Here is a 26354-nt window from a genome sequence, read left to right on the forward strand (position 1 = left end):
TATCTACGATGCTCAATTTTGATGATTAATTGAAATCAGGGAGTGTTTTAACATGAGGATGGCTTTAAATGTGCTACAGCCACTCCATAAACACGTTGTGGGCCGATTAATCATACTTGATATTATATGTAGGTTTAGTTTGCACAAGTTAAACATACCTGCTGGACACTATATGCGACATTTCAAATTAAAGCAAATAAATAGCATGGGCGATATGCATTATGTACTCAAGTGCGTTTAACAAGGGTCGACCTGAAACTAAACAGTAGAGCTTTTTGGTTTATGATTTATTGAGGTTTGTACATTTCATCATTAAATTACTGCCCAGCACTAGATTTTAATTGCGACATAGTTGCATTTAACGAGCAAACCCAGATACAAAATCTACCACTCGTTATAATTAGACAGTCTATTAATTAGGTGATGTAAACTTTAGTCTATATTGACAATTTAAAACTTTCTTAAAAACTTTTTAGGAAACCAAGTTTAGGAAAATAATTTTAAAACGAGTCAAAGTACATAAATTCAATGAGAATTGATGAATCTGAGAATGATTAAAGAGAGTAACAGTTAGCAACAAAAACAACACGTTTTGAATACTGTTTGGAAGCAATTTAGTTATTTTAGTAAAATAATTGACAAAATTTGCATATTTACTGCAAAATTTCCATTGTTTAAACTGGAAACTAAAACCGTCCGGTCTGGGTCCCCAATGACCGTTCCACAATGATTGACGTATCAGTGTAATAGAGATAATTCATGAGGGTGTTTTTACCAGCAGATATTCAAATATATGCAAAAATAGCGAACGAAAAATGTTCATAAAGTCCTGTTTTGATAAATCAGCCTCAGTTAATGACACGCGGTCTACACATATGGACCTAACACACGAGATATAAATAATATTCAACTTTTTTCCTTTTTCATTATGTAATTTGCGATTTTAAGCCCACATTAGCAGATTTTCAGTCGGCGATTTTTAAGTCAGGTCTCTTCAGTTTAAAGCTTAATAAGCCTAACAAAAAGGGCAGTATATTTTAGCACGTCCAAGGTGAAACTTAGCCGAAATTCGAGTAAAAATTTGGTTCACGCATTGTCTATTATAAAACGATAATAAAAGGCAATTTGTTAATTACTTCTAGTTATTTCAATTCATATTTTGTGAAACTTTACATTTAACGTAAATAAATATACCAGCAATGAACCCTTTTATCGGTGTAAACGTTATGCCCTGCTTGACACTAAAAGCAATTCGGTTTTGTTTTCCTTCGTCAATTGCGCAAAATGTCCCTTCTTTGGACCGTTCGTGAATTTTATATTCGTACGAAAATTCTTTGACACAAAACGCCTCTAAAGCGGTAAACAAAATAATTGAAGACGGCGGCTTTCAAGAAGAGGGTTCTCATTCTCCTGCTCCTTCCTTATCTTCTGACAGTTCGGACCATAGAAAATGAACGTTTGATCCGTCTCCTCTTTCTCCAGAAATAACTTTGTAAACTGAACGCTTGGTATCGGCTTCATATGGCTTCAATTTTGCGCTTGTGTGGCCAAGTTGATTTTATTTTAAATGGCAAACAGCTTTAGTCATTTTTCTGTTCTAGTGTTTCTCTCCGTTGTTTGAAATATTTTCCCTGTGTTGGCAGAGAAGGAAGGGCCCAGCATCGCATTGAGTAAAAATCAGCGACAGAAAAAAAGTTGAAAAAACAAAGGTTTGATGAATTTGTAAGAGTAGAATTTTTCTAACAAGAAGTTGTAAAATTAAAGTAAGGCATTATTGTTATTATATTCTTAATCAGGAAAGATAAGAATATAATAACAATTACACGCAGTCAGGAAAATAAATCAAAAAGTAAGGCATTATTATAATTATGGCTTCTATAATAAAAAAGCCTTTCAAAATCTTCAGGAAAATTTAAATTTAGTTTTACTCTACTTCCATCAACAAACGTTTCTGAACCAGCAGGAAGAAATTTGATTGTTGATCTTTTTGTATAATTTATACTGCTTTTTGTTGCGTATTGAATTTCCTATTAACTTTCTTGTAAATGGTTTTTGTAGTATTTAATTTAAATCGAAATTTTGCTTTAGTTTGGGAAATGCGAGTTTTGAAAGTCATTCATTTCTGCCTGAATGTGCCTGCTTCAAGATTGTGAAATTTTCAAAGTGATGCATGCGTTCGTTGGGAAGATGCGAAATTTAAAAAAGCCCATATTTACTAACTTTGAAACTTCTATTTACTGAGCTTGCAAAAACGAGAATTGTTGGCGATTTTTTATAATACTCTCAGGATTGTTAGAAACAAATTTCTTCGATCGTCCGTAAAACTCTTACTCCGAACTTATAACAGAAGATTTCGTTAAGTAAATTTGTTTTTGCTTTATTGATGAAGCAATAAAATTCGTCAAAATTCATTTTAAATTTGCATACTTTTTATGTATTATCAATCGGAAATTATTTTTAGATTACTGATATTTTTTTGTTCGTTATCAACTGAGATTTTTAAACCGTTATAAAACGTTGATTACTAATGCTTTCTCGTTGGCAGATTCTCCTTCCACCGTAATGAAATATATAATACAATTAAATAATGATTCTTTCTGGATGTTTGTCTCGAAAATAACAATTTTCATAATCTTTCAATATCAGAAAATGAGAAATTAAGAGCGAAATTTTTATTAAACAGAGCATTTATTAAATATTTCATCGTTCGATTCAATTTCGCTGTTATTCGCTTTGAAGCTAGGCGAATTGCTGGAACCCGTTGATTGATAAAAGCAAAAATATTTAGAATCCCATTATGGATTTTTGAATTATGCTCTGTTCTGTCTGTGTTTAATCGGCAAGAATAATAATGCTTGTTGATTGGACAGGCTTATTAAAACTGTTATTCATGAATAACGTAAATTGGTTAATTGATTGCTTTGGCTGCAATTTAATGGTATTGGGGTTTTCAATTAGCTACGAAGAATGTTTTATTTCCGCACATAATCCGGCATTGTTTTCTCATGAGATTACTAAAAGCTTAATTTAGAATTGGTTCATTATGGACGTTTTAAAGGAAGTTAATAATATTAATCCACTGCAGCCAAAAACATCTCTATTAAGGCGAAAAATTATATTCCGTTTTAATTCCGTGCTGATGACCGAAACAAATTGCTTAAGAATTGTCTTGATTAATAAATTTGTCCCAGAAAGCATGTAATTTAAACATGAAACCCTGAAAAGGCAAAGCAGAAACAAATGTTCAACGTTCGTGATCCGAAACGGCATGGCGTGTTAAAAAATTACAATTTGCTGATAGCATTTCCAACGCCGGTTTTCACTTATTTCCGCCAATGGTCATTGATTTTACATAAAAATAATATATAATCGGATGGCTGTCGAATGCAATTTGATCACACATGCTAAAAGTGTCCAAACGTACGACACTAATGTCGTTTTCATGCTTTCGACTTTAAAACATAAACTTTGCAGCATTATCTAAAATGTTTAATTAATTTAATTAGTATCTACCTAGTGTTCCAAAGTGCATCAGTCATTGCTTACTTTTGCCTAATTATTAGCAATTAAAATGATGAACATTTGATCCTCAAAACATTGTTAAATCTAATTTTGCTATTAATTTAGTACAAAAAATAGCCAACTTGTAGGTAGTAACTTTCAGTTAATGATGGCGGGCGAATAGATAAGACGATTAAATGTAGGAATCTCTCAGGAGCTTTTCAAGCATGGTGCAAAACAACGTCGCATCCATTTATCTCGAAAGCGATCTTCTGGTTAATTTTCGAGGGTCAGTTAATTATATAACCTGCTGGATGAAGAAAAAACCGTCGAGGAATCCAGGGAACTTCAGCAATTTGGTCGAATTAATTATTGATGGCATGGCTCGAAGGAAAACATCAAGGCCCAAGGAAAACACGTGGCAAAGCCACTGCAGAAGAAATATTCCTTTGTATAGAGAAACTCAATTTCTCTATCATTTTTGCATTAAAAATGTATTACAAAAAGTCGTAATGAACAATTCCCGTAAGTGTTTTCCAAAGCAAATCAATTACATATTTTGTAAAGTAAGTAATTATCAAAAAAAATTACTCGCTTTTTAAAAATAAAATAAACATCATAATAAATGTATTATCAAAAAATTGTATACATGCATGAGCGAAAAAGTTGTAAGAGCAGAACCAAGATCAAATTTAACCTTCCCATGCTGCAAAACTCCTTAAAACCAAGTTTCTTACAAATATCGATATTATATCAAAAACAACTTAGAAAAAAACAAAAATTTAAGTTGGCTATCAAACTCCGCGTAGGTCGATAAGTAAGGCCCTGCCAAACTAAGACTCATGAACATTTTATGTTAAAATCACCTAAGCAGTATACCTGTGAACCATCAGCTCTTTATTAAGACATATCCTGTATATCATGACTTTTTAATGTTTCTGTGGCTTAATGAGATAAATGCAGTTGCTGAGTTGAATATGCTAAATGTTAGATTTTGTAATTTCAATTGTATTTTTTAAAGGTTTTGATTAATTTGATCTTATTTAATAATGTTTATATTAGATGTTGTCTATTGAAATAAATTAATATATTGAGTGAAAAATAGTTGTCCTTACGTAGAATTTGAACCAATTTTCATGGAGGATTCTCAATGAAAATGAAGTGCAGGTAGTCGCTACTGAACATGTTTTCGATTGTTTTCGATGTTGCCAGCTGCCTGTTGCGAATAAGTCTCCCTAACATGTCCCATGTATGTTCAATGGGCGTTAGATCAGGACTGCGTGAAGGCCACTTCAGCCTAGTCATTTTCCTCCTTTGGTTATAAATTGCATGATTTTGTTTAAACAATTGTAGCTCATTTTAGAGTTGATATGTCATCATTAATCGAAAAAATAAATGTTAAGCAAACATAAACCTTGCCATTATAACACAATGCGCTTTTATTTTCTCCCAGAAAGTGTTAACAAACTTGGGTGAAAACAACTCTTGGTTTCAACTTGTATAATGACAAACAAATCAGTTCAACATTCTGAGAAAATTCATATTGGCTAACGGCTGAAACGAAAATGTCCACAATAGTCCGAAGTAATGATCATTTGTATGTATGCAGTGTGATTCAAAATTGGCGTCATTTCTTTTAAAGGGTTATAGGAGCTCACTTGAAGAATACGTTAAAAATATTTAAATTTTTTCTTCCGAAAATGTCTAGAAGATGAAGATGAAGAAGTTGAAAATCGGATTTCAACTTTGTTTATAAGTATTATTTTTAAATGGTCCCATGCTTGATTGATAGCATATTGGAATACTTAACAATTCGAAAAGAAAAATTGTCATCTTTACTTCAACTTCTGAAATGTTTTTATATTAAAACGTAGTCTTTTTAATTTTTTTCATAAAAATGCAATGCGGCAGTGATGTGTTTTGCCATTACCGGGTAGCTACTGGTAGATAGCTTTTGCCCAGAATAACAAGAACTTGTCAAATTGTAAATCAGTTTGAAGCTTCTTTCACAATCATAATTCGAATATCTGCGATTAGTTACGGGGAAATGCGATAATAACATAGCAGAAGCTGTAGGCACTTACGCCAACAAAGAGCTGGAGTCACTGACTCTGTATATTAAGTGCGCTAAAAGCTACGTTATGTTTGAATAGTTGGGGTAATTATTTCGATTACACAATACGAGATGTTAGTAATGTTTCGATTGCGGAGCAGGTTCGATGAATCCCTTATAGGGTTAGTAGGTTGGCATTGGAAAAATCGGTTAGCTTCTTGCGAGAGATGAGTTGGGTTGAGGGAGGCTGGACGCATGCGAGGCGGCAAGAGCGACGGCGGCGGCGGCATCGAGTGGCGTCGTTCGCGCCCCCAGTGTGCGGTCGTCAATTGAGGCGAGATCATGCCCTGTGAGCCTCGAGGCCCGGCCGAAGACGACGACGAGGACGCTGCTGCCTCAATTCACGGTGCGCGATCGACGGCTGCACGAACCACGCACACATTGAACTTAATATTCTAAACTAGTTAGTGACAAAACATAATTTCGTATGGTTTAGTTACTAATTATGACCGTCATGGATTTGGCGGCACAAGTTTCGGTTTAATACGGGTACTGTAAATAGTGTTGTTAGGGACCAATCTCTGTAAATATACTCATGGCACTGTCGAATCTCACAGTGCAAACGGCGATCGCCGTTGAAGACATACTGATGCTGATGGACAATTCCTCTGGAAACGTCACGAATGCCACTGTAGCGTTTACACACTATCCGAGCGGATTTACGCTGCCCCAGATCGTGGTAGCATCGATTATAGTTACCATTCTTATGATAATTGTTATTGTGGGCAATATGCTGGTTATCATTGCCATCATCACCGAGAAAGCGCTGAAGAACATCCAGAACTGGTTCATCGCCTCTCTGGCCGTAGCTGACTTTTTCCTAGGCTTAGTTATAATGCCGTTTTCGCTCGCGAACGAACTGATGGGTTATTGGATTTTTGGCGCCCGCTGGTGTGACGTCCATTCCGCATTGGATGTGCTCTTGAGTACTGCTTCCATCATGAACTTGTGTCTGATTTCCCTGGATCGGTACTGGAGTATCACGCAAGCGGTCGAGTATTTGAAAAAGCGGACACCGCTGCGTGCCGCCGTTATGATTGCTTCGGTTTGGGTGTTATCCGCTTTGATTTGCATCCCACCACTTTTGGGCTGGAAAGTGGCTCGAACTGAGGAGGAACAATTTCCACAATGCCAGGTGAGGATTCATCCAAATCATCCTTACACCAACTAGGTTTATCAATTTTCTCTTGTCTTTTATCGTCGACCATTTATTTAGGTATACATACGGAGCTTTCAAATTTCAGCACTTCTATTTGCAATAATCAGCTATAATTATATGCATATTGTTTATAGTGTTAGTATTATAGGTACAAAAACTCTCTGTATTCAAATAAATAAGTTCTATATCATTGAGGAGGATTCATGGTTCTTGACCCATTTTTATGTGCAACTTGCCTCACAATTTTTGCTTTTGGAAAACGTCTTCCATTACATATTGATATATACTTTCTTGACTGTGTTTCAATTCCAAATCAAATTTATTCCTGAGTTTGAGTCATTTATTGTCTCTATTTATTAATCAAAATACGTTTTGGAGACTCCAAATGCATGCCAAGGCTTAAAGCAGCAACAACGCTACACATAAAAACTGATGATGGTTGAAAAATACACCGAAACGTATTTTGATTAATAAATAGAGACAATAAATGACTGAAACCCAGGAATAAATTTGATTACATATTGATAAAGAGTTTCTTATTTCACAATAAAGATCGAATTCTTTATCAAAGGGTAGCCAGGACTATCACTTACGACACACTGAGGCTCAAGCTGCCGAAACTAATGCGGAAAAGTCACATTAATGCTAGATAGAAACTCTGCTATAGTTATCAAAAACTACCTAAAAAGGAGCATGTCAATAAATTGTTTCACAAGGCCAAATGAATAAAAATTTGTAAAAAATCTCTGAGGTTTCGTTTTTTCTAAATTGTCAATTCTTTGACTGTGGCCAAAATCGGGTCGTTAGAAAACAGTAAGAAAAAAGTTAAGAATTTAGGAAATGAATGTTTCTTTGGTCTACATCAGATTTTAGTCTAAGTAACAATTTATGGCTTAAATGAAATTAACAAATGAGGCAACACAGTTATTTTTATTCAATGAAACGAATGCACTTTTTTCAAATTAAAATTTTTGTTTATAATTTCTTTGCTAAAATTATTCATATAAGTCAAATACATGTTGACAAATGTATAATCTATAAAATTCATATTTTTTTGTATGATTGGTGTTCCTCCTATATAAAATTTTTCACATTACCAAAGAATTTTGTAAATTAAATTTTTTGTATTTTTAATGATATGTGTGAGGTGAGGCTTTTCTTTTAAAATTTTATTTTATTAATTTGTTTTAATTAAATTTTAGAAGCAAAATCTACTTCCAGTTTCGTAGGTAGTTGAATGTATTCGATTAATTTCATCTGAAATCCTCAGAAAACCTATATGGAATAAAATGGTTTGTTTCTGTGAGGTTCATCTTGATTTTGTTTTAATTGTGGATTTTCCAGTCTACTGAAAGCATTTGTCAATAAAAGATGTTCGAAAATTATTGAAATTTAGGACCTCTTTTATTAATAGTACTTGTTTTGTAAAATCAGATTTATCAAAAACTATTTCTGCTATGTCGGATGATTTCAGTTAAAACTTAAATATATACCTCCGTGAATTTAATATTTCTATAGGTATGCCAAAGTTTGGAAATTGTCTGAATGGTTCTTAATTAGTATATTGAGAAAAGGAGTTTGGTCTTTGAGTTCTTTTTCGATAGTGAATTTAATTATAGATTCTTTATGGAAACGATATGACAACAATTTATAAAGTTTGTCTACTCTATGACTATAAATTAAAACCTCAGAATCAAAATGTCGCCGTCCAATTATTACTTAAATTTGTAACTATTCCTGACACTTGTTTCAAAATGTAGCTCACATTTTCTGGAACATTTATTTATGGAAAATAATTTGAGTTTATTACCCTTATCGTTGCAAGTTCAATACTTAATGGTGGGCGTTCTTTAAAATGCACGTAATTTTTTTTATTGTATGATACTTGAAGTTTCATCAACAGATACGTTAGTGGGTAGAGTTCAAAACTTTGAAGAGTCTGGTTTGGTATTTGACAATTTTTCTGAAATCTATCACAATCTAAAAGTCATGTTTGTCATTACAAGATTTAAAATATGTAATAGATATTTAGCTAAAAGATGTGTATGTGAATTTATACTACTAACTGTTGGGCGTAATGGCATATTTACTTCATGAATGTTTGAAACTCCCCAAAAATGTGTTGTTTTACAAGTGTGTGGTATTAATTACCACTGTTAATAATCTGTGAATTTGTGTTTAATCTTTTAAAGCTTTTTAAAATTCGTCATTTACGGGTTTATTAATTTTTTGATCACATATATTATAATCCGCCGTAAGGGTTGCATATGTTTTATGAAAGTTTATAAAGAATTTTAATTGTTTCATCTTTTTGCAAATATTTTTAGGCTTCTTATTGTGTACACTGTATAGTCACTTAACAGATGAGAAGCAACCGGTAGCATTTCCTTGATTAAACATGTTCTATTAGGCAGAGAGACAATTAATTTTCCTCCACAACTTTCCACCCACATTTCGAGAAAACTGCTTAGCTAAATGATCAGAAATAGCGTGCAGTGTTTCCGCATTAACGAATTAAAGTAAATTGATGTGATCGATATTGTCGCTAGACAATTAAAGCCGAAAATTAACATATTTTTAAAATTAGGTCAACCAAATGGAAAATATAAGTCGAAATAACAGAGTGATTTGTGGTTTTATAATACTCACAATATCAATTCTAGGTTTACTGCTAGTTGAGTTTGGCATAGTATACATAAAAGGACGGCTGTATGGCTGAACCTGTATTTCCTCTATGTGCGATTTTTGAGTCAGAATTTCAATATATTTTTGAAGCAAAATGCCAGACGACTGAAATGGCCAACAACAGAATTTAAGAAATATATTTAACAGGGAAAACAGGAAGTTGCGCCCGAAACATTGAAATATTCTATAGGATCTGACGGGATAAAGAAGTAATCATATAAACTGTCTCAAATGTTTTCGTTGTTTTTGTTACATTCTGTTTCAATCATTGTCGTTAATCCTCCAACTTATTTGGCCTATTTATGTATACATTTTTTTGTTATTTATAGACTGAGAAATTTGCAAAGATTTCAAATGATCCGATTTCCTAAACGATCCACATATTCAAATTCTTGCCTTTTTGCCCAAATTCTAAAACTTCACTGAAGAAAGTATAAATTCGTGGATTCGTCATTTAAGTCTCGATATTTTAACATAAGTTTTCTAATAGAAATTTTTCACGACACAACTGGAAATTTTTTAAACTTGATATGAAGCTCTTGATAAAAATCTCTTAAAAACTGCTTCTGTGAAACGACGAATGTGTTTGAAATATAGACCAAATAATGATCATGATTTTCTAATACAGAAACAGGGCTACGTAATTATCATTTCATCATCTTTGCCAAGCAAAATTTCTCAGACATGCAAATAAAATCAATTACTTGGAAAGCCTTAACAGAAGTTCTAGAGAGGATTAAACTTAGTTGTTAATGAAACGTAATTGCCATTGAAAATGTCTATTTAAATCTCAATTTCTTTGGATCGATCTGGAAGAAACTGGTTTTGAAAGTAGGGTCATTGACGAAACGTGAGTGTGAATTTGCAGATCATGAAGTTTGAAATAAATATATAAGCAGCAGTTGCCAAACTAAAAAGTAAAAGTTTAACATTTAAATATATAATTTTGCTTTTTTAACATCAAATATCTTATGCAGTGGTAAAGATGTTTTGAACGTTTGATTCCGCAACTCTGAGTAATTGTCTTGAAATGTGGTTTCTGGTAAACACAAGCTGAATTTAGCAACTTAAAAGAAAATTTATTACACATTTAAAATTGCAAATAAATTTTCATGATCTTAAATCCTCCAAGTTTTATAAATTATGATAAATGGAAAATAGACAGTATATCTATATTTCTGTCATCACGTGCAATAGTCGTTTGTTGCGATTTTGGAAGGTTTCCAATGTTACCTCCAAGATCTTTGGCTGGTCGAGAATCATTTAGCAAATCGCTCTCAAATGGAAATTAGCTTTTAAAGTTCACCGATCCAAGAAAGCTCGGTTGTTCAGCAGTATTAGCCTGGCATGATAATCATTTATATAGCATTTTTGATAGGATGAAAATAGTATCGTGAAGTGCAATTCTACCTGCATGTTCCATTGATTTACACCAATTTTTTTGCAACTCAGCATTTTTCTTGAAATTCTAAGAGGTTTTATTGCTTGACATATGGGATTACCAATGAACTTCTTAATGTGTTTTTCGAAAAAAAATATGGTTTTTCATAATTCTTTCATTATTCATTATTTGATTTAATTATTAATAGGTTATTAAATTGCACTTTAAATTGTTTTTCGATATGCAATTTGGCGTAGCGTGCGTTTAAGCGTGTTTTTTTTTTTTTGTTAGCTCATATACTCAATAATGCCTACTTTCGCCGCAGATGCAGAGCTTATTCAAAACAACGGAACCATTAAGCAGGTAGATTTCATTGTTTGAAAGATTTGCTCGTTAAACATCCTTTTGTGCTAAAATATCCCCAAATTAATTAGCAGCTCTTGAAATGGATGCCCTGGAAGAAACAGTATAATTTTGTCGAGATCTCCAATCGACTATTGGAAATTACGGGATAATTCCATACATGAAAGCGCGCTGGCAGGGCAAACGAACCAGAAGTTAATTGCAATATTTTGCCGAAGCTGCACTAATATTCAATGAAAAGAGAATTGTGTTTGAAAAAAACTAGCAAAAACTTTGGGCGTTGAAAATATTGAATAGGAAAGTCAGCAAGATTCATCTGATTTAATAATTGCTATTTTGCCAATTTGCTTATTGAAAAATTAAATGAAAAGCGTTTAGCTTTCGGATTTAATAAAGCCGTTTTTATGTATTTTAGCCTATAATAGTTTCGCACGTCTATTAATCAATTAATTTTCATACCACCAAGCTTTTACCAAATTAATGTTAAATACGTTTTACCGAAATCAGCGGGATTTAATTAACGGGCAATGAAACAATGCAAAGTTTACCAATTAGCAATCTTTTGATAATAGAAACACCCACTCGCTTTTTACCTTTCATTTAGCGTTACTAAACCAATTTGTTCTTTAAATAAAAGCTTTTTTGTTATCAAATATTCCATTCCAGGCGGAATTATATCATAAGCCAAGTATTTTAAAATCGATTGCAGCGATTGAAAATTGAGTTTCAAGTACTAGAAATCCAGATTTCAATTAAACTGATTAAAAATGTCCGCATTATTTCAGCAGACATTGTTTGAAATTTTGCATTTTAAACCTTTCGGAAATTAATATTGGCATAGATTGAAACAAAGAAAAAAGAGGAAAATTAACCTGGCAAGTGTAAGCAAATAGTGAGGCTACGTGCGAAAGTTATGAAATCTGACAAAGATATATCTGGCTATCATATATTTATTATTGCCCAAAAAATGTCCATCACTCAAATATCTTTATATATTTTTATTTGTCAGTGATTGTTTAGGTTCATCGCAGATGAAAAAAATCTAAATAACTACTGACATATCAGGATCCAAAGTCTGTGTGCATAAACCAACAAATCAAAGTCTGGTGAATTAAAGGAAATATTTGTATAATTTTATAAATATTCCGTCATCATAATAATCGACCTCCAAAGGACTTTGGAATATATTTGCAACCTGAGGTGGCACACACTGTTAATCATACTATTGCTGATGTACTACTTAAATTTACAGTCTGTTTAGTGAAACGTCCATTAGCACTCAAATTTTCATATGCATTTCGCACTTGTAGTTCACTTTTCGTGTTGCACGCTATTGAAAGTGACGAAAGCAGCACTTGCACTCTCTAAACATTATGTGGTAGGCCAGAATAGATTTGCGATTTGGGCTGCGATTGATTTATAATCCGCAATTCTACTACAGTCCAGCTGCAAATCTATCACATCTGTCCCAATTTGAACACGAATTTCTCCAGTTTTGCTACGCTGTACTAATCACCAAACGTGTCCATTCCGATCCAGACATAACCTTACCAGTGCAATACTTAATGTTCCAGACTCTAATGAAAATAAATGGCTTTTGGGTAAAATTAGGGCAGGTGGTTGCAACTGATGCGCTCAGGGGTCTTAAATTGCCATTGATGGAACTGGGGAATTAACAGATTTAAAAACTGCGACATCAAAGTGTCGTTTAGTTAATATTGTACTACAGATATTTGTCAGGAAGCGATTGTTTAGCCAGAAATTAAAAAAACAACTAAATTACTTTTCAGCCTTTGTATATGCAGTGCAGTTTAGGTTTTTTATTTTGATCAATGTTAAATAAAATTACGTTGAAATAGCATCAAAGTATTAACTCAAAATTATCAATTTACGGTTTGTCTTTTTTATAAATTTTTTAATGAAGATTTCATCTACATAGTTTTCGATGTTGATATCAATGGTGTCTGTTAAGATTCACCTATCATTGAAAAGTAATACGACCAACCACAACACAGATTTACATGGCGTGAAAGTTTTTTCTTGGGATTTAGTGAAAAGTTGAACGCCTTAGTCACATCTTGCAACTTGCAAATTGAATATGGTTTTGTGAGTCGAGCTTTCATTATTAAAATAATGGTGGCACATGGTAAAAATGATTCAATTACATAGAAACTCAATTAATCTAGAATCAATAGATAGTACATGGAGCTTTGAGAAATTGTAAAGGTTTTTAATTATCTTTACAATCTGAGTCTACTTTTTTATGCAAGGTTTTAATTAGTGCAACCTTTGACGTTTGTAGAGAACTTCCGTTCTCGTATAGAATTATGAATTATGCAGGCTAATGCAAATTGAAATTCTGTCTATTCTATTTTTTTAAATTTTACAAGCTGCAAATTTTTTTGCTTATTTTTCCTTCAATCTTATATCAATGAATTGGACTGTATCCAATGAAATATATATGCAATATTCTCATTTGCAATTCTTAATAATATAAATTTGCATAAACAAAATGATTAAAACAAAAAACATAGCCCTGAATAAAAACTGGACAGGCGAGTTCAGGAAGCGATGAAATTGAATTCTACGTAGAGACGAAGGCATTGAAAAAGAAGCCTTACTAATCACAGTTTCGGAAGTATTTAAGTACATTTTTGAATTCCAAAAATCCTGGGCTTGCAGCTGAAAATGACATTCAGTTATTTAATTTTTGTATATATTATCTTATTGAGTTATTTATGTTAAAGCCTATCTGTAGTGAGTTTCGTGTTTACAAGTAATTTTTTTGACTAAATATGCATAAATTACGCCTTGGGAGATCGATTTTCAAGCAGTATGTCAAAATAAAATCGTTCAATCTTTGTTTGTTTTCCATTATTATTTCCTTAAAAAGACATTGATGACCCGGAGTGGTCCATATTAGTTTCAACCAAGAATTTTAATTTTTTTCTCAGTTATTACCGCCAGAAACGCGTATTTAAGTGAAATTGCTCTTCATTCCTTCGTACATTAAACATCCATTAACTTGGGTCAATAATTAAGTCCAACAAGAAAGCAAATCTGAAAAAATCGGCTAAAGTGATTTTAWACACCATTTAGATCTTTTCTTAAATTATTGAACAATATTTTGTTATACTTAGTAAAAAAATCAGGCACTCAGCCTTTCATTTCAGACATTTTGAACGGCCAGTTCAATGGTCAGATTCTGAATACAAAGTAATTAAAAATTCAATTTATATGCCATTTTACAGAAAATTGACGCCATTTAAAAGTTTCAGGTGCTGATGAAGGTGTGACTAAGGCGCGCAATAATTGAAAATAGAGTGTTGGAAAATAGGTGTACATTTAGTAACCTGGAAATCGGAATTGGCGATTTGCAGTAAGAAAATTGGAAAAATCTGATAAACATTTACAAAAAAGATATTGAGAAGTAAAGTTATTCAAAATAAAGCTTGTTGGAAAGGGAATAGTAAAGGTTATAAAGAAGGACAATATGAATACATCTGTAACTTCTACGGTTACGATTACGAATACGGTGTTGAATAATTTTTGATTTTTTTGAATTTGTATATAAAATAAAACGTTAATGTCAATTAATTTTTATGTGGTTAACCGTAGTGTTGTTCTTGCTWTTATCTGTTGCTCTGCTAATTTTCGTCAGTTTATTACATTTGTTTATAAAAAAATTAGTTAGGAGTAGTAATTATCACCTTTTATTTTATAATTTATTTTTTTTATTTTKATTTAGACTCTTCAGTTATGGGCAGTATGTCCATAACGTATAGCGCTTAGAGTACTTACTCGTTGTTCGTTTCTTTAAGTAATAAAAAAAATTTTAATTCGCAAAAGACTAAGTCTTATACTGTCTACTTTCCAAGCGCAGTTCAATGTCACTTCTGGAATTAAATGGCAAAAACTTGCCATGACAAAAACTCGACATTCACTCCAGTACAAAGCGCACTTAAATGTGCACTATGCAATGGAAATGTCCTCTTTAGACCGAGATCTCCTACAAAGTTTTTTTGCTAGTACTCATACAAAGCGAAATAAACTCTTACAAAACGAACGACCTATTCATAATAAATATAATAACTTGAATATGGTTGTTTCAAAGATTAATTCCGTTAAACCCGAAACTCATTAAGTCCGTTATTTACTTTTTTGTTTAGAATCGGCTTAATAATAAGCGTATCTGTTCGTTTCATCAGAAATCCAGAGCATGGGTGATAATCTAGCCAGAACTGCTTCAATTATCATTATTAAACTAAGGGAAGAAGTATTACTTCTCATTAGTAGGATGGAATAAATAATGGAGACTTATTAGCTTGATGGTGGTAGAAAAATTATATCGTTTTGTGCCAAATACCCGAACATAAACTAACAGATTAATAATCCTCTATTTATATTGTGCTCAATCAGTTTCCCAGCTGTAGCGTGTTAATCTCAGGCAACCCCATAACCGGTTTCAAACCATTTCACTGTAATTAGCCGGACAGTCCAACTAAGGACAACTTCCTAACTTCGCATGCTAATGTACACTATTCCTGAATGAATGGTTAATAAATGTAACCTCTAAAATTGTAACTAAGAAACATTGGGAATATTTTTGAAGCTGAAGAACATAAACAATTTTATTCGCAAAATGAGAATCACAAGCAAAGCAACAAACTAAATGCGTTCTCAGTTCCGACGTTAGTTGCCACTACCATCGGAACATTTGTTCATCAATTAAGGGCTGATGTTTGCCCAAGTGCAAACTAAATGTCGATATTACATGCATTCAACTATTTAGACAGTTAATTGGCATGCAATGAGCCAATTAAGGAGCAAGTTTCGCGTTGGTGTTTATCAGATATCTCCAAAGCGGCAAATTAATGTTGGTTACTAATATAGAACGTCTTTTTGGCGAAGAATGATAGCCGGTTCGCAGACATCAAATTATTTGTGCCACTTAAAGGCGAAACAGAATTCAAAACATGTCCGGCAAATTTCATTTATTCATTTTCGGGACTATATTTCATGTCTGGGGACTGTCGACGGTCAGACCAGCTAAGAAACTAGGTGGGAAAATTTATTGTTCGAACCGCTCAGGATATTTTTTGGAACTAATAGAAATCCCCAAGTTGTTACTGATCCAACTAGGATGAAATCCACTGATTAAAAATTGACTTGTTTTTATTCCAGTGAAATTTGAATTTTCATGAAACTATCGGATAAAAGAATATTTTTGTTTAACAATAAATAAAGTTGAATCGCACTGTTGCACTTTGAGAGTGCGATATCACGCTGCGAGAAGTTTCTGAGTTCAAATGCCATTTTGCATGCAAATGGTACTGATAGATTTAAAACCGAAGCAGCTCTAGTCAAATATCGTTCTCCAATTTAAATCGGAATACTCGGCTGCTTATTTAGAAAAATTGGGACATTTGGGGCGTCCTAATGACATCCAATATTCCCAAAACACTTTACTTGAATCCCGCCAGGTCTTAGCGACGTATTCGAGGAATAAAATCTGGGTTGAATTTCTGTGCAATTAAGTGCCAATTAAAACGGCGAATTTGCATTCAATTCAGTTAAAGGTACAATTACAGGGCATTTCTTACCAGCTTAATTCCAGGACCAATAAGAGTGATTTTCCGCAACAATTTTCGTTTTATTTCATATAATGTGGACAAGTTTTGAATATATTCGCATCGTTTAGTGAATATTTTATGAAAATTCACAATTCATAGAGGCTCAACGTGGACTATATCAATTTCATTAAATTTCCAAGCAAGCATTACTGTTTCCTTATGCAATATTCACGCTGCTTCTAAACGGGGCAGAAATATTGATGCTGTTTTTCATGGCGAGATCATGCAAATATTGCCAAAGCTTTTAACAGAGGAAATATTTTCCAACCAGTTTTCTTCGCAATATCCACAAAGTATGACTGAGGCCTTTTACAATAACTTTCTAAAACACACTGTAAAACCAGTCATATCGACCAAGTTTTGGGTAATTTCAAGCTCTTCGTGTTTTAGGAGCTGGTAGAAAAAGTCGCTCCATTTTTTTTTGTTGAAAATCCACGTTTCTGTGTCTATGTGGTTGGATTGCCTTTATGTACTTGAGTTAATTAAAATCAACCAATTACTCCCGAGTCTTTGACTTCTCTCACGATGTTTGAGCATTTGAGGCCGTTCTTTGTTCTGTCGATGTACAAAAGGAATGGTCCAGAAGCGAAAATCTACTGCTCCTTGATGTGCGATATAATTTTGTTAATGTAAGGCCACATACAAAACGGAAACTCAATGCTTATTGTTCCATCATTTCAAACCATGGCCATTTGGAAATAATCAATCAATAACTGAAGACTGTGTACACAAGAAAACTGTATACTTGGATGATTGATAAATACAAGGATTTCCTTATCAAAAATAAATATTTAAATATATTTAAAAAAGGCCGTAAAAAGGAACATACAGCCTGAAGGTAGGGCGGCCTATATTCCGATATTCGAATTTATCCCAGATAACAAGACATGTGCCCTTTGGGACTTGGGCAGACCATTGAGCCTAGCCGGATCAATCAAAAGAACTTTTTTATATAAGGGTCAGCATTCTCCGATATTAAAAGAGCCACCACTCTGAAATTTTATTCGCCTGTATGATCGCAACATTGTTATTTCAAGATGATGTTGCGTGTTGTGTTTGGAAATGTTTGTTTAGAATCGATCGAGCAGAGTTTTTTAATTTGAAAGATAAAGTTGAATGGAAAAAATTCCATTGGTTTTCCAACGCCAAAAGCGAAAAACATTTCAAACCTATTATGATCGTCATATATCTTCTTTTTTTCAGCGTTCTGACTCGCAAGGCAGATTTAAGAAAGAATCGACCCATGACCTATAGAAGTCAGGCCATTTGGAACGATTAATTTTTCTTTCGAAGATTGCAAATAGTATCCCCAACCCAAAAGCACTAAACTGAATTGATAGCGACTTTTATCGCTTTTGACATTAAATTGCCTGTTTCACCAGTCAAGTCGAAGATCAAATCAAAGCAGAGGTCTCGATTTCATAACTTTGTTAATCTTAGTTTTGTCAAAGTTCGAGTTTCACCTAAGCAGGAGAATTTGAAGTTTCCTCTAAGTCGGTGCACTGTAAAACAATGGCGGTTTCTAAAGAATGCATTAATGGAAAAGGCTCTATTTAATTTCAAGATGCCTGTCAATACAAAAACTCTCCTCAGAAATTTTTTCACTTAAATTTTTTTACACACTCTGTATAGGAGACTTGTGTTGAAAACCGTTACGAACTGTAACAACAATCTGATTTTTTAGGAGAGAAGGGCGCAAGAACACTGAAAAAAATAAATTATTAAAATTATTTTTGTTTTCTTGGGGCATGAAGTTCAGTTGATTAGTAAAAAAACGTGTATCATACCCTAAAAAATGATGGCAAGTTAATTAATTTTTAAAAACTAATTTTGTGAAGCGTGCAGAAAAGCCAAATAAATGAAAGTGAAGGATTTCACCGAAACAAGATTAGTTGCGATATTGGATCATCAAAGTTTGCGATTTTGAGGCTAGTTTACACAAAAAAGTTGGCGGGATAGATTGGAGAATGGAGTTTCGAACGAGTTTCATTTACTTCAGCCGAATGCAATTGGTGCTATTTTCATTGCCGAAAGGCTTCAAACAAAACTCGTGTTTAAACGATTTTGGTTTTGTAGTTGCTTAAAGTACTGGAGTTTAGTGCAATTGCTTTTATGCAGCATACATTTGGACTCGGAAATTCCACACCAACAAAATACTAATGAAAATTTAATCATTTGCAACCGTTGTTGATAAATTCATTCACATTTTCGAGTATCTGGCATTCCGCGTTCTAGAAATAGCAATGTATATAATTAACTGATTATCAACTTGAATACATGTTAATGAGCCCAGATGAAAGTCCCAACTTTTTGGGTAGAAGAACTTTAGCTGGCACGCAATTTTTGTTGCAATTGATGGTGTTATTTAATAATTATAATGAACTGATCTATAGAGCATACTGGACAGGCAGCTAATTATCTTGAACTAAACATGCAAGCGAATGTATAACTAGAATACCCAGGGCAGTCCAATTTGGATAAACGTTTCGAGCTCAAACAGGTTTCTTTTTGTTCGCTTTTCTTGAAATTTATGTTAACACCCATCAAGTTAATTAGGTGAATGCACGTTCCCACATAAATTAATGCTAACTTTACCTTCCTTAAATATACTGTGGAAGCAGGCAGAAGAGCTAAAAACTAATAAAGTGCTTGCTATCGACAGTGTGCTTATAATTCACATTGGTAAGCTGAGCCAACCATTTCGTAATAACCAAAAGCATTCACTTGAAAAGTCCGTTGTTATTCGTGTGGGAAGGGCGTAGTGGCCGGCTTGAATTTTCTCGAATAATTATATTAAATTTCACCGGCAAGTTAACAAACGAGGCGCCACCAATGCTTTCGAGGTAACTGGTGACATTAAACAGTTAAGTGGTGTTTCTAAGTAGTTTAGAATGTCCGAGGTGCATCTACTCAGCCATATAAGCAGAGCCAACGTCTGCTCATCGTATGGCTGAGATTATGTGGAAAACCTTAAAATAATTATAATTTTGTAAACAAAAATGGAAAATTTCTGAGTTAGTTTAGAGAGCTGGACTAATTGCAATCAAGGTCCCGTGTGTATCATACAGCAACAAGTTATGATAACGAATAAAAACTTTCCACTTAAAGTCTGAACATTACAAAATTATTGAAGGATGCAGCAAACGAAAGTGAAGAATTGCACCGCAGGAAAATAACTTTTGTTATTACACCATCAAACTTTAAGGTTGAAAGGCTCCTTTATCTGGAAAAGTTTGCAGGATAGATTGTTGAATGAAATTTCGAACGAGTTTGATTTACTTTAGGAGAACGTAATGATTTATGGCTGTTAGATTGATTGGCGCAAAGTTGCACCAGTCCCGTGTCTAAACAATTTTGATTCTTGTAGCTGCTTAATTGAGCTTTTGGGAGAATGGCCCCGAACGAAAATCAGCTAGAGGAACTGCCGTTTTGTCCATTAATGATTTAATTAAGTTATTATTTAAACATTTTAGATGCTTTACTCTAAATCATTAAATTCCATTTAAAGTAAAAATGATGATAGTAATAAGACCACAATGCAGACGTACCTGTCCACATTTTTTATTGAAAGTTTACAGACGCCCAGTAAAACACAATCTTTTTCGACAAAAATGTGCCATTATTCAGTGTTAGAATGATGGAATAATTTATAGTAGAGCCCAGACAGGCAGTTAATTACCGTTTCATGAACTGGGGGCCGCGAAATTGTAAAAGCAGTAAGAGGAGCCGAATTGGGCGCAAATTTTAGCATGCGATGTCTTTGTTTATCCAAAGTTACCAGCCAAGCGGGTTTGCAAATCATGTTTGACTCTAGATAGATAATAGATTTACACCAAAATAGCAGTTTTATGGAGCGGATGATTTTCCTGAAGAAAACACCGGATGACAAGGCCGGAAAGCCCAATAAAGCTCGATTCGTGTCGATTAAAAACCCTCCATTAAACATGAGCTTTTCTGGCAAAGTGTCAGTTTGTTTGGCCAATTTCAATTTGTTTTAAGTCCTTTGCCATTATGTGTTCGCCTTCGTTTAGCGAATGATACTCAACCGAAAACGAATACAAATAAACTGCGTTTTATGACTAGACTTATTAAGCTGTCTAGAATTGAAAGTCTAATTTCGTCAAATATTGTAGATTTCACACTCCTTCTGTGTTTAGGTTTTAATGGGTATAAAATAAAAAGCATCTGCAAACATCTCTGGTTACATGACACTGAGAATCGCACAGTTGAAGTAGTCGAATATCCAATTTCAACAAACGATATCCTCAGAACTCGGATCTGTTCTCTAAACAGCAGCACGTGTAATGTAAATCCTATGTTTGAAACGTTGGGATTTTTTTCTAGTTGAGTAAACCTGCATACATTAATACGTTTCACTAAGTTTCAAGTCGGAAAAATGCTGGCTAAACAAGAGCATAAAACACGTAAATTAGTTGCTACGATTTTTCCGCATTTTGTCGACAAATATCAATTATTTCCTCGCTTCAAGCGCGGCCAATTTTATTAGCAGTCGAAATTATTTCAAGTGTTTCCAATTATTACTCTGGCTGAAAGAAATGCTGTTCAATTTTAAAAACGTCGTACTGGAATGTTTCAGCGGTATGAGCGGAATGTCCAATTGCGAAAATTCAATTCTCTGTATTTATTAGAAATTGCATAGTGGTTCGATAATGGAAACTCGAAATAAGTCCTGTGCGGACGACTTTTTCAATTTTCTCTCAAATGTACTTCCATGTATTAGGGTTGCAATATTTCGAGAGTTACGTTGATATAGGTACACTTGAGTATTTCTATAGATAGAAGCATCATCAGCTTGGGTCGCATCTTCAACGATTTTTATTCAAAAATATGGCGCAATAAAATAAAACTTTGAAATTTAATTGATTTCTTCATTTTTGGAACAAGATTTCAATTTGATGACTTACGTTTGCTGTTCGCAACTTTATATTTAATAACTTTGACCAAAACCGTAGTTTCCAATTTTTTTTCGTTTATCGTAGTTTGTTTTTCGTTTATCAATCTGGCATTGTATTGTATGTTCTTCTGGCCGTCGTTGTGCTCGTAACTGTTGCCTCTGTAAGTTGGGAATCAAAAGTGTTTTGTTCTTTTCATAATTTCTGTTCTGGTCATCTCGTCATTCTCGGTGCAAAAACATCAATTTTATTTTATTTCAGCAATTTTATTTAAAAGTTTCTAGTGGACTTTTAATGGACTAGAGAAGCTTTTAATTTTGTAAATAACGCAGATTTTGTTCCGACCTGTATCTTTCGGATAATTTAAAAATTTCAGTTGAACTTCCTTATTAGAGGCATTCAATACTTTTCAATGATTAAAGCTCGCAATTTATTATTGGATTTCTCTCCAGTTTTAAATATTTTCGTTAATTTTAGTTCAGTTCAGTATTTGCACGAATTTTGTTGTTGTTTGTTGAATATTTGCACGAAACGTTTCCAATTTCTCTTCTATACACAGTCAACATGAAACCTAATAAAAAATACATGGGAATGATTGAAAAAGGCTTATACTAAAAGTGACCATAATGCAACATAATGGCGCGACTAAACGGTAAAACTCATTGACCTCTTATAATTAGTACAACATTTTGAATGTTTAAAAATGCACATTCAAATAATTTACAAGAAGCCCATAAAATGTATGAAGAACGATCCTAAATAAACGCTGCTCGTTTAATAGTTGAATTAAACCTTTAAACACCTCAAATGGTTTAACAAATTTGCGGCTGTATAACTTTATAATATACGACTAACGTAACGTTGCCAAAGAACACAATACACTTTGCGTCAATTTTGAACATCCATATCCCAATTATGCAACGGATTATAGCGCATAACTTCAGTTTAATCTAATTGGGACGTTCACCTGTTATTTAATCGTTCTAAAATTCAAACTAGTTCTGATGGATTTGCGAATTAACTTCTCCAATGGTGTTATTTTGAATGATTAGCGTTTCAGTCAAAATTCGAAATCCAGCGATTAGTTGCCTTGATGGGGATACTTTTCTAGCTACTCTTTGAACTGAGTTGGTAAGAAATTTCGGTTAAAACTACTTTCTAGCAACAAAAAACCTGTTAATTGAATTTATTGATCCTAGAATTTCAACTGAAAAATGCTTAGTGATCAATAAAATCTGGAAAACATTCTGAAAATTAAAGAATCTTCTGTTAATAAGGCAGCCTTGAATTGGTCACAATATCGAAATTATTAGGTAGATAGGTTAATCTAAGGTTAACTATTTAATTGGAATTTGGAAACATTTGGCTGACTTGCGTCGATAAAGCGAATTGCAGATTTACCGTAGTCAATTCCATTAACTCTGAGATATTCCCTAATTGAATCGGTGACAAGGAAACAATTCCTTTTGTTAATGTAACTCCGAAGTTCAGAGTGAAACTACCTTACTGGATTAAATATCTGGTTCATTAGATTGCTTCCGGGCCGGGATTTATTTAAAGTTATTTGTGCGGCTACCAATTGTTGCCGCTCGAAATTTCCCCAAAATGCCATTGCAGTAATAAATACATTTGCTCTTTCAGGCTGGGATAAAAGGACGATGGAAATACAGACACACTGCTCATATTATATTAAATGCATTACGGAAGCGGCCACGAGTCGACAATGCAAAAAAATGAAGGCAAAATGCAGAGGCAAAGTTCGGAAAAGCACTTTTTTCTAGGCTTTTGCCATAAAATTTCATTGTGCCTTTAATTAATTTCACCGTTGAATCTACTGCTTTAACCAAATGTAAACCAACCCAAAAAAACTGTGCTCTAATATGCTAACGGGCACCGTGCATGGATCATTACGGTAAACAACGAAAATTATTTTTGTGGTTTATCTTTACAGTCTAGTAAAGGGGTTAATTGCTTTGGGAATTGTTGTTAAATTTTGCTGGTTTATTTTGCAGTTTACTGGTCCAATCAGTTAAAGCTTTGTGCAGCAAATGTATGACTATCATCTTGAGCTTTCACTTCTTTGGAGAAACCTTTGGTCTAAATATTGTGCTCTGATGAGCGGCGAATGAGGGCATAGTTAAATCTAATTCTGTTGATGTTGTACATATTTCAGTGAAAGTTTTTGACAAAGTTTGAATCAGAAACCAGGCTCACTCTTATTATGGAAACTACAACATGAAACAAAATCCGGCTGCAAGGTATTCTAGGAACACTAGAAAACGTGCAATCGGAAACAAGAGAGTCAACTGGATTGCCAGTATCACGTTTATCACAAGCAAATGCTAGGAAATATAATAGGGTAAAAACCAACCCAAATAAAAATGGAGTTAATATTAACTATTAATAGGAAACGACATAAGGATATTACGTAACAAAACAAAAGAAATAAACTATAATCCAGGTTTTAACAGCTTAGCAACAATACATCACGATCTGCTTTGCTAAAGAAGCTGTGTGAAGTCAATTATAAATCTACGAACAAAAATCTTTTTAGCAAACTTTATTTACATGGAACCTGGAGAGGATTTAAACTGAATGAGGAATTTTGAGCCTGTTGAACAAAGCAAAAAAACCCGAAGATATTAACTAGTACGAGAAAACTACCCAGCAAAGCATTCCCGGCCTATGGAGACCATGAAGAAGTCATAAATCTGATTTGAAAAAGATCCAAAAACGAAAATCCCGTCAAATATTTCAGAGCGTGAGATACTAATAAAAAATTACGAAAATAGAAGATTTAAAAAATAGAGCAATTATTATGGAAAGCTACACTTCTATTCAATAAAATAAACTAAACAATCAGATGACCTCATGTGTGTAATATGAGGAAGAGAAAAGTTTGGAGAATGGACAATTAATAGACGAAATTTCAAAAAACGTTTGAAAGTTGTTATTAGTAATACCCGATATCGTTTTTGAGGAAATGAAAATCTAACATGAAGCCACAAGGTGTAAAAGTTTAATTCTAAAATGTACAAACTGCCAAAAAAAAATGTGCCTCCTGATTTTGATGACGCTATTTAAATCCATTCCCTTATGCAGAAGCGATATTTTCTGGAACCCTCTATGGGTTTTGTAGGAAATATGTTATTTGCATATTTTCCAAAAACCTTAATTTGTTTTCAACAGAAACAATATTCCTTGTTGTTCAAGCTGGAAAGTTTGGAAAAAATAAGAGTCATGGCTTATCAGAAGCTACCACACAAGCAAAAATTATTCAACATTGTTGAATTTAAAGTTAGGCATTTTGCTTTCAATATAACGAACAGTTTAAAATGTTGTTTATGACTGTTTGTAGTCTGATTTTCGACCCATTAGTCTTATAGTCCGATTAGCACTGGCAATGCATTTTAACCATACGCTCAGCAATGATTTTCGATGGAAAAACCGTTTTGCTGATAAGCCCAGCAGTTGTCTATTCAGTGCAAACATGCAAAATCTGATAGCGAATAATTTACTAGAATCACGAATTAATCGCACGGCATTTGCAGGCCGCCTCTGAGTCTAATTTGGGCACAGATGAGTGCATTTGAATAAATATGCTAATTCCTAATCATATTGCTGGCGAAAATGCGAGATTTCTTTATGTCCTAGTTCGCGATAGCTCAGTTTCATTGTAGAAGACTTTCGGGTAAAGTTGCGATTAGGGACAGATGTTTAGGAAAATTGAATCTGCTCGATCCGCGCCTAGCAAACTCAACTAGCAAGCTAAAGTTTGAAAAGGCCTACCCGAAATCATGCTTTAAGCATTCAGGAAGCGATGTAGCAAATGGGGAGTTAAGATTCCTTTTATTTGGTAGCTGGGGAATAAAACTTTCAAACGACCATCGTAACCTGAATATATTGTATAAACATTAGTCACTTGCAAATTATGGAACTTTCTCCTCCAATTCAGGTGGGAATTCAATTTCGAAAACTTTTCAAATAAAGATGCTAATATCGGGTATGAGCAATCGTTCAAACAAACCGAGTTTGAGATTTCAATGGCTAATATTCTAATGGCAGAAATACACTTAACTGTTTGGGTTTTAAATCGTTAATGGCTTCAAGAAAAATCATCCAACTCAGTTCAGGCAAATTAAGCTCAATATTTTCCTTTGATGCAATTCCAACTAAAAATAAAACTGCATATTTTCATTTGTTGCATAACTTACACCTGCAAATATACAAGTTGCGCCTAAGCGGAGAAAAGCAATTGAAATAAAGTTTTACATTTCAGTTAATAAAGCGCTTAAATTGCTTTCAGGCGCTTTCACCCGGTGATCGGATTTAATTGAATTCCTCTGTCGGCTGTAATGAAAACTGATGAAATATGAGTTAAGATTGACTCTTAATTTTATTAAATTTTAAACGCTGATTTGTGCATACCGCTTCATGTTACTAAGTCGGTTTGAAGTTGATCATGTGCAATATTGGCAGCTAGAGGTTGGAAATCAACCGATTTATGATCACTTTTTGGTGTATTTCTAAATTCAAGTCCAAGCATTCCTAGTTAGAAGACAAGTTGCAAGCAGATGAAGATGTTTTATCACTTCATACCTTTACC

At 33.6% G+C, this 26354-nt stretch overlaps 1 protein-coding gene across 1 annotated transcript in view; it reads left to right on the forward strand.

The window, feature by feature from the left end:
* The first annotated feature begins 5727 nt into the window (after window positions 1-5727).
* Window positions 5728-26354, forward strand: part of LOC109533628 (alpha-2 adrenergic receptor) — a 132291-nt gene continuing 111664 nt past the window's right edge. The window contains exon 1 of the mRNA XM_048666748.1: window positions 5728-6749. Within this exon, the coding sequence (XP_048522705.1) occupies window positions 6150-6749 (600 nt within the window). The 5' untranslated portion in view covers window positions 5728-6149. The remainder of the gene's footprint in view (window positions 6750-26354) is intronic.

Source organism: Dendroctonus ponderosae, unplaced genomic scaffold, assembly GCF_020466585.1.
Source record: "Dendroctonus ponderosae isolate FM_Combo_2020 unplaced genomic scaffold, Dpon_F_20191213v2 Dpon_F_20191213_5, whole genome shotgun sequence".
Classification (NCBI taxonomy): Eukaryota; Metazoa; Arthropoda; class Insecta; order Coleoptera; family Curculionidae; genus Dendroctonus; species Dendroctonus ponderosae.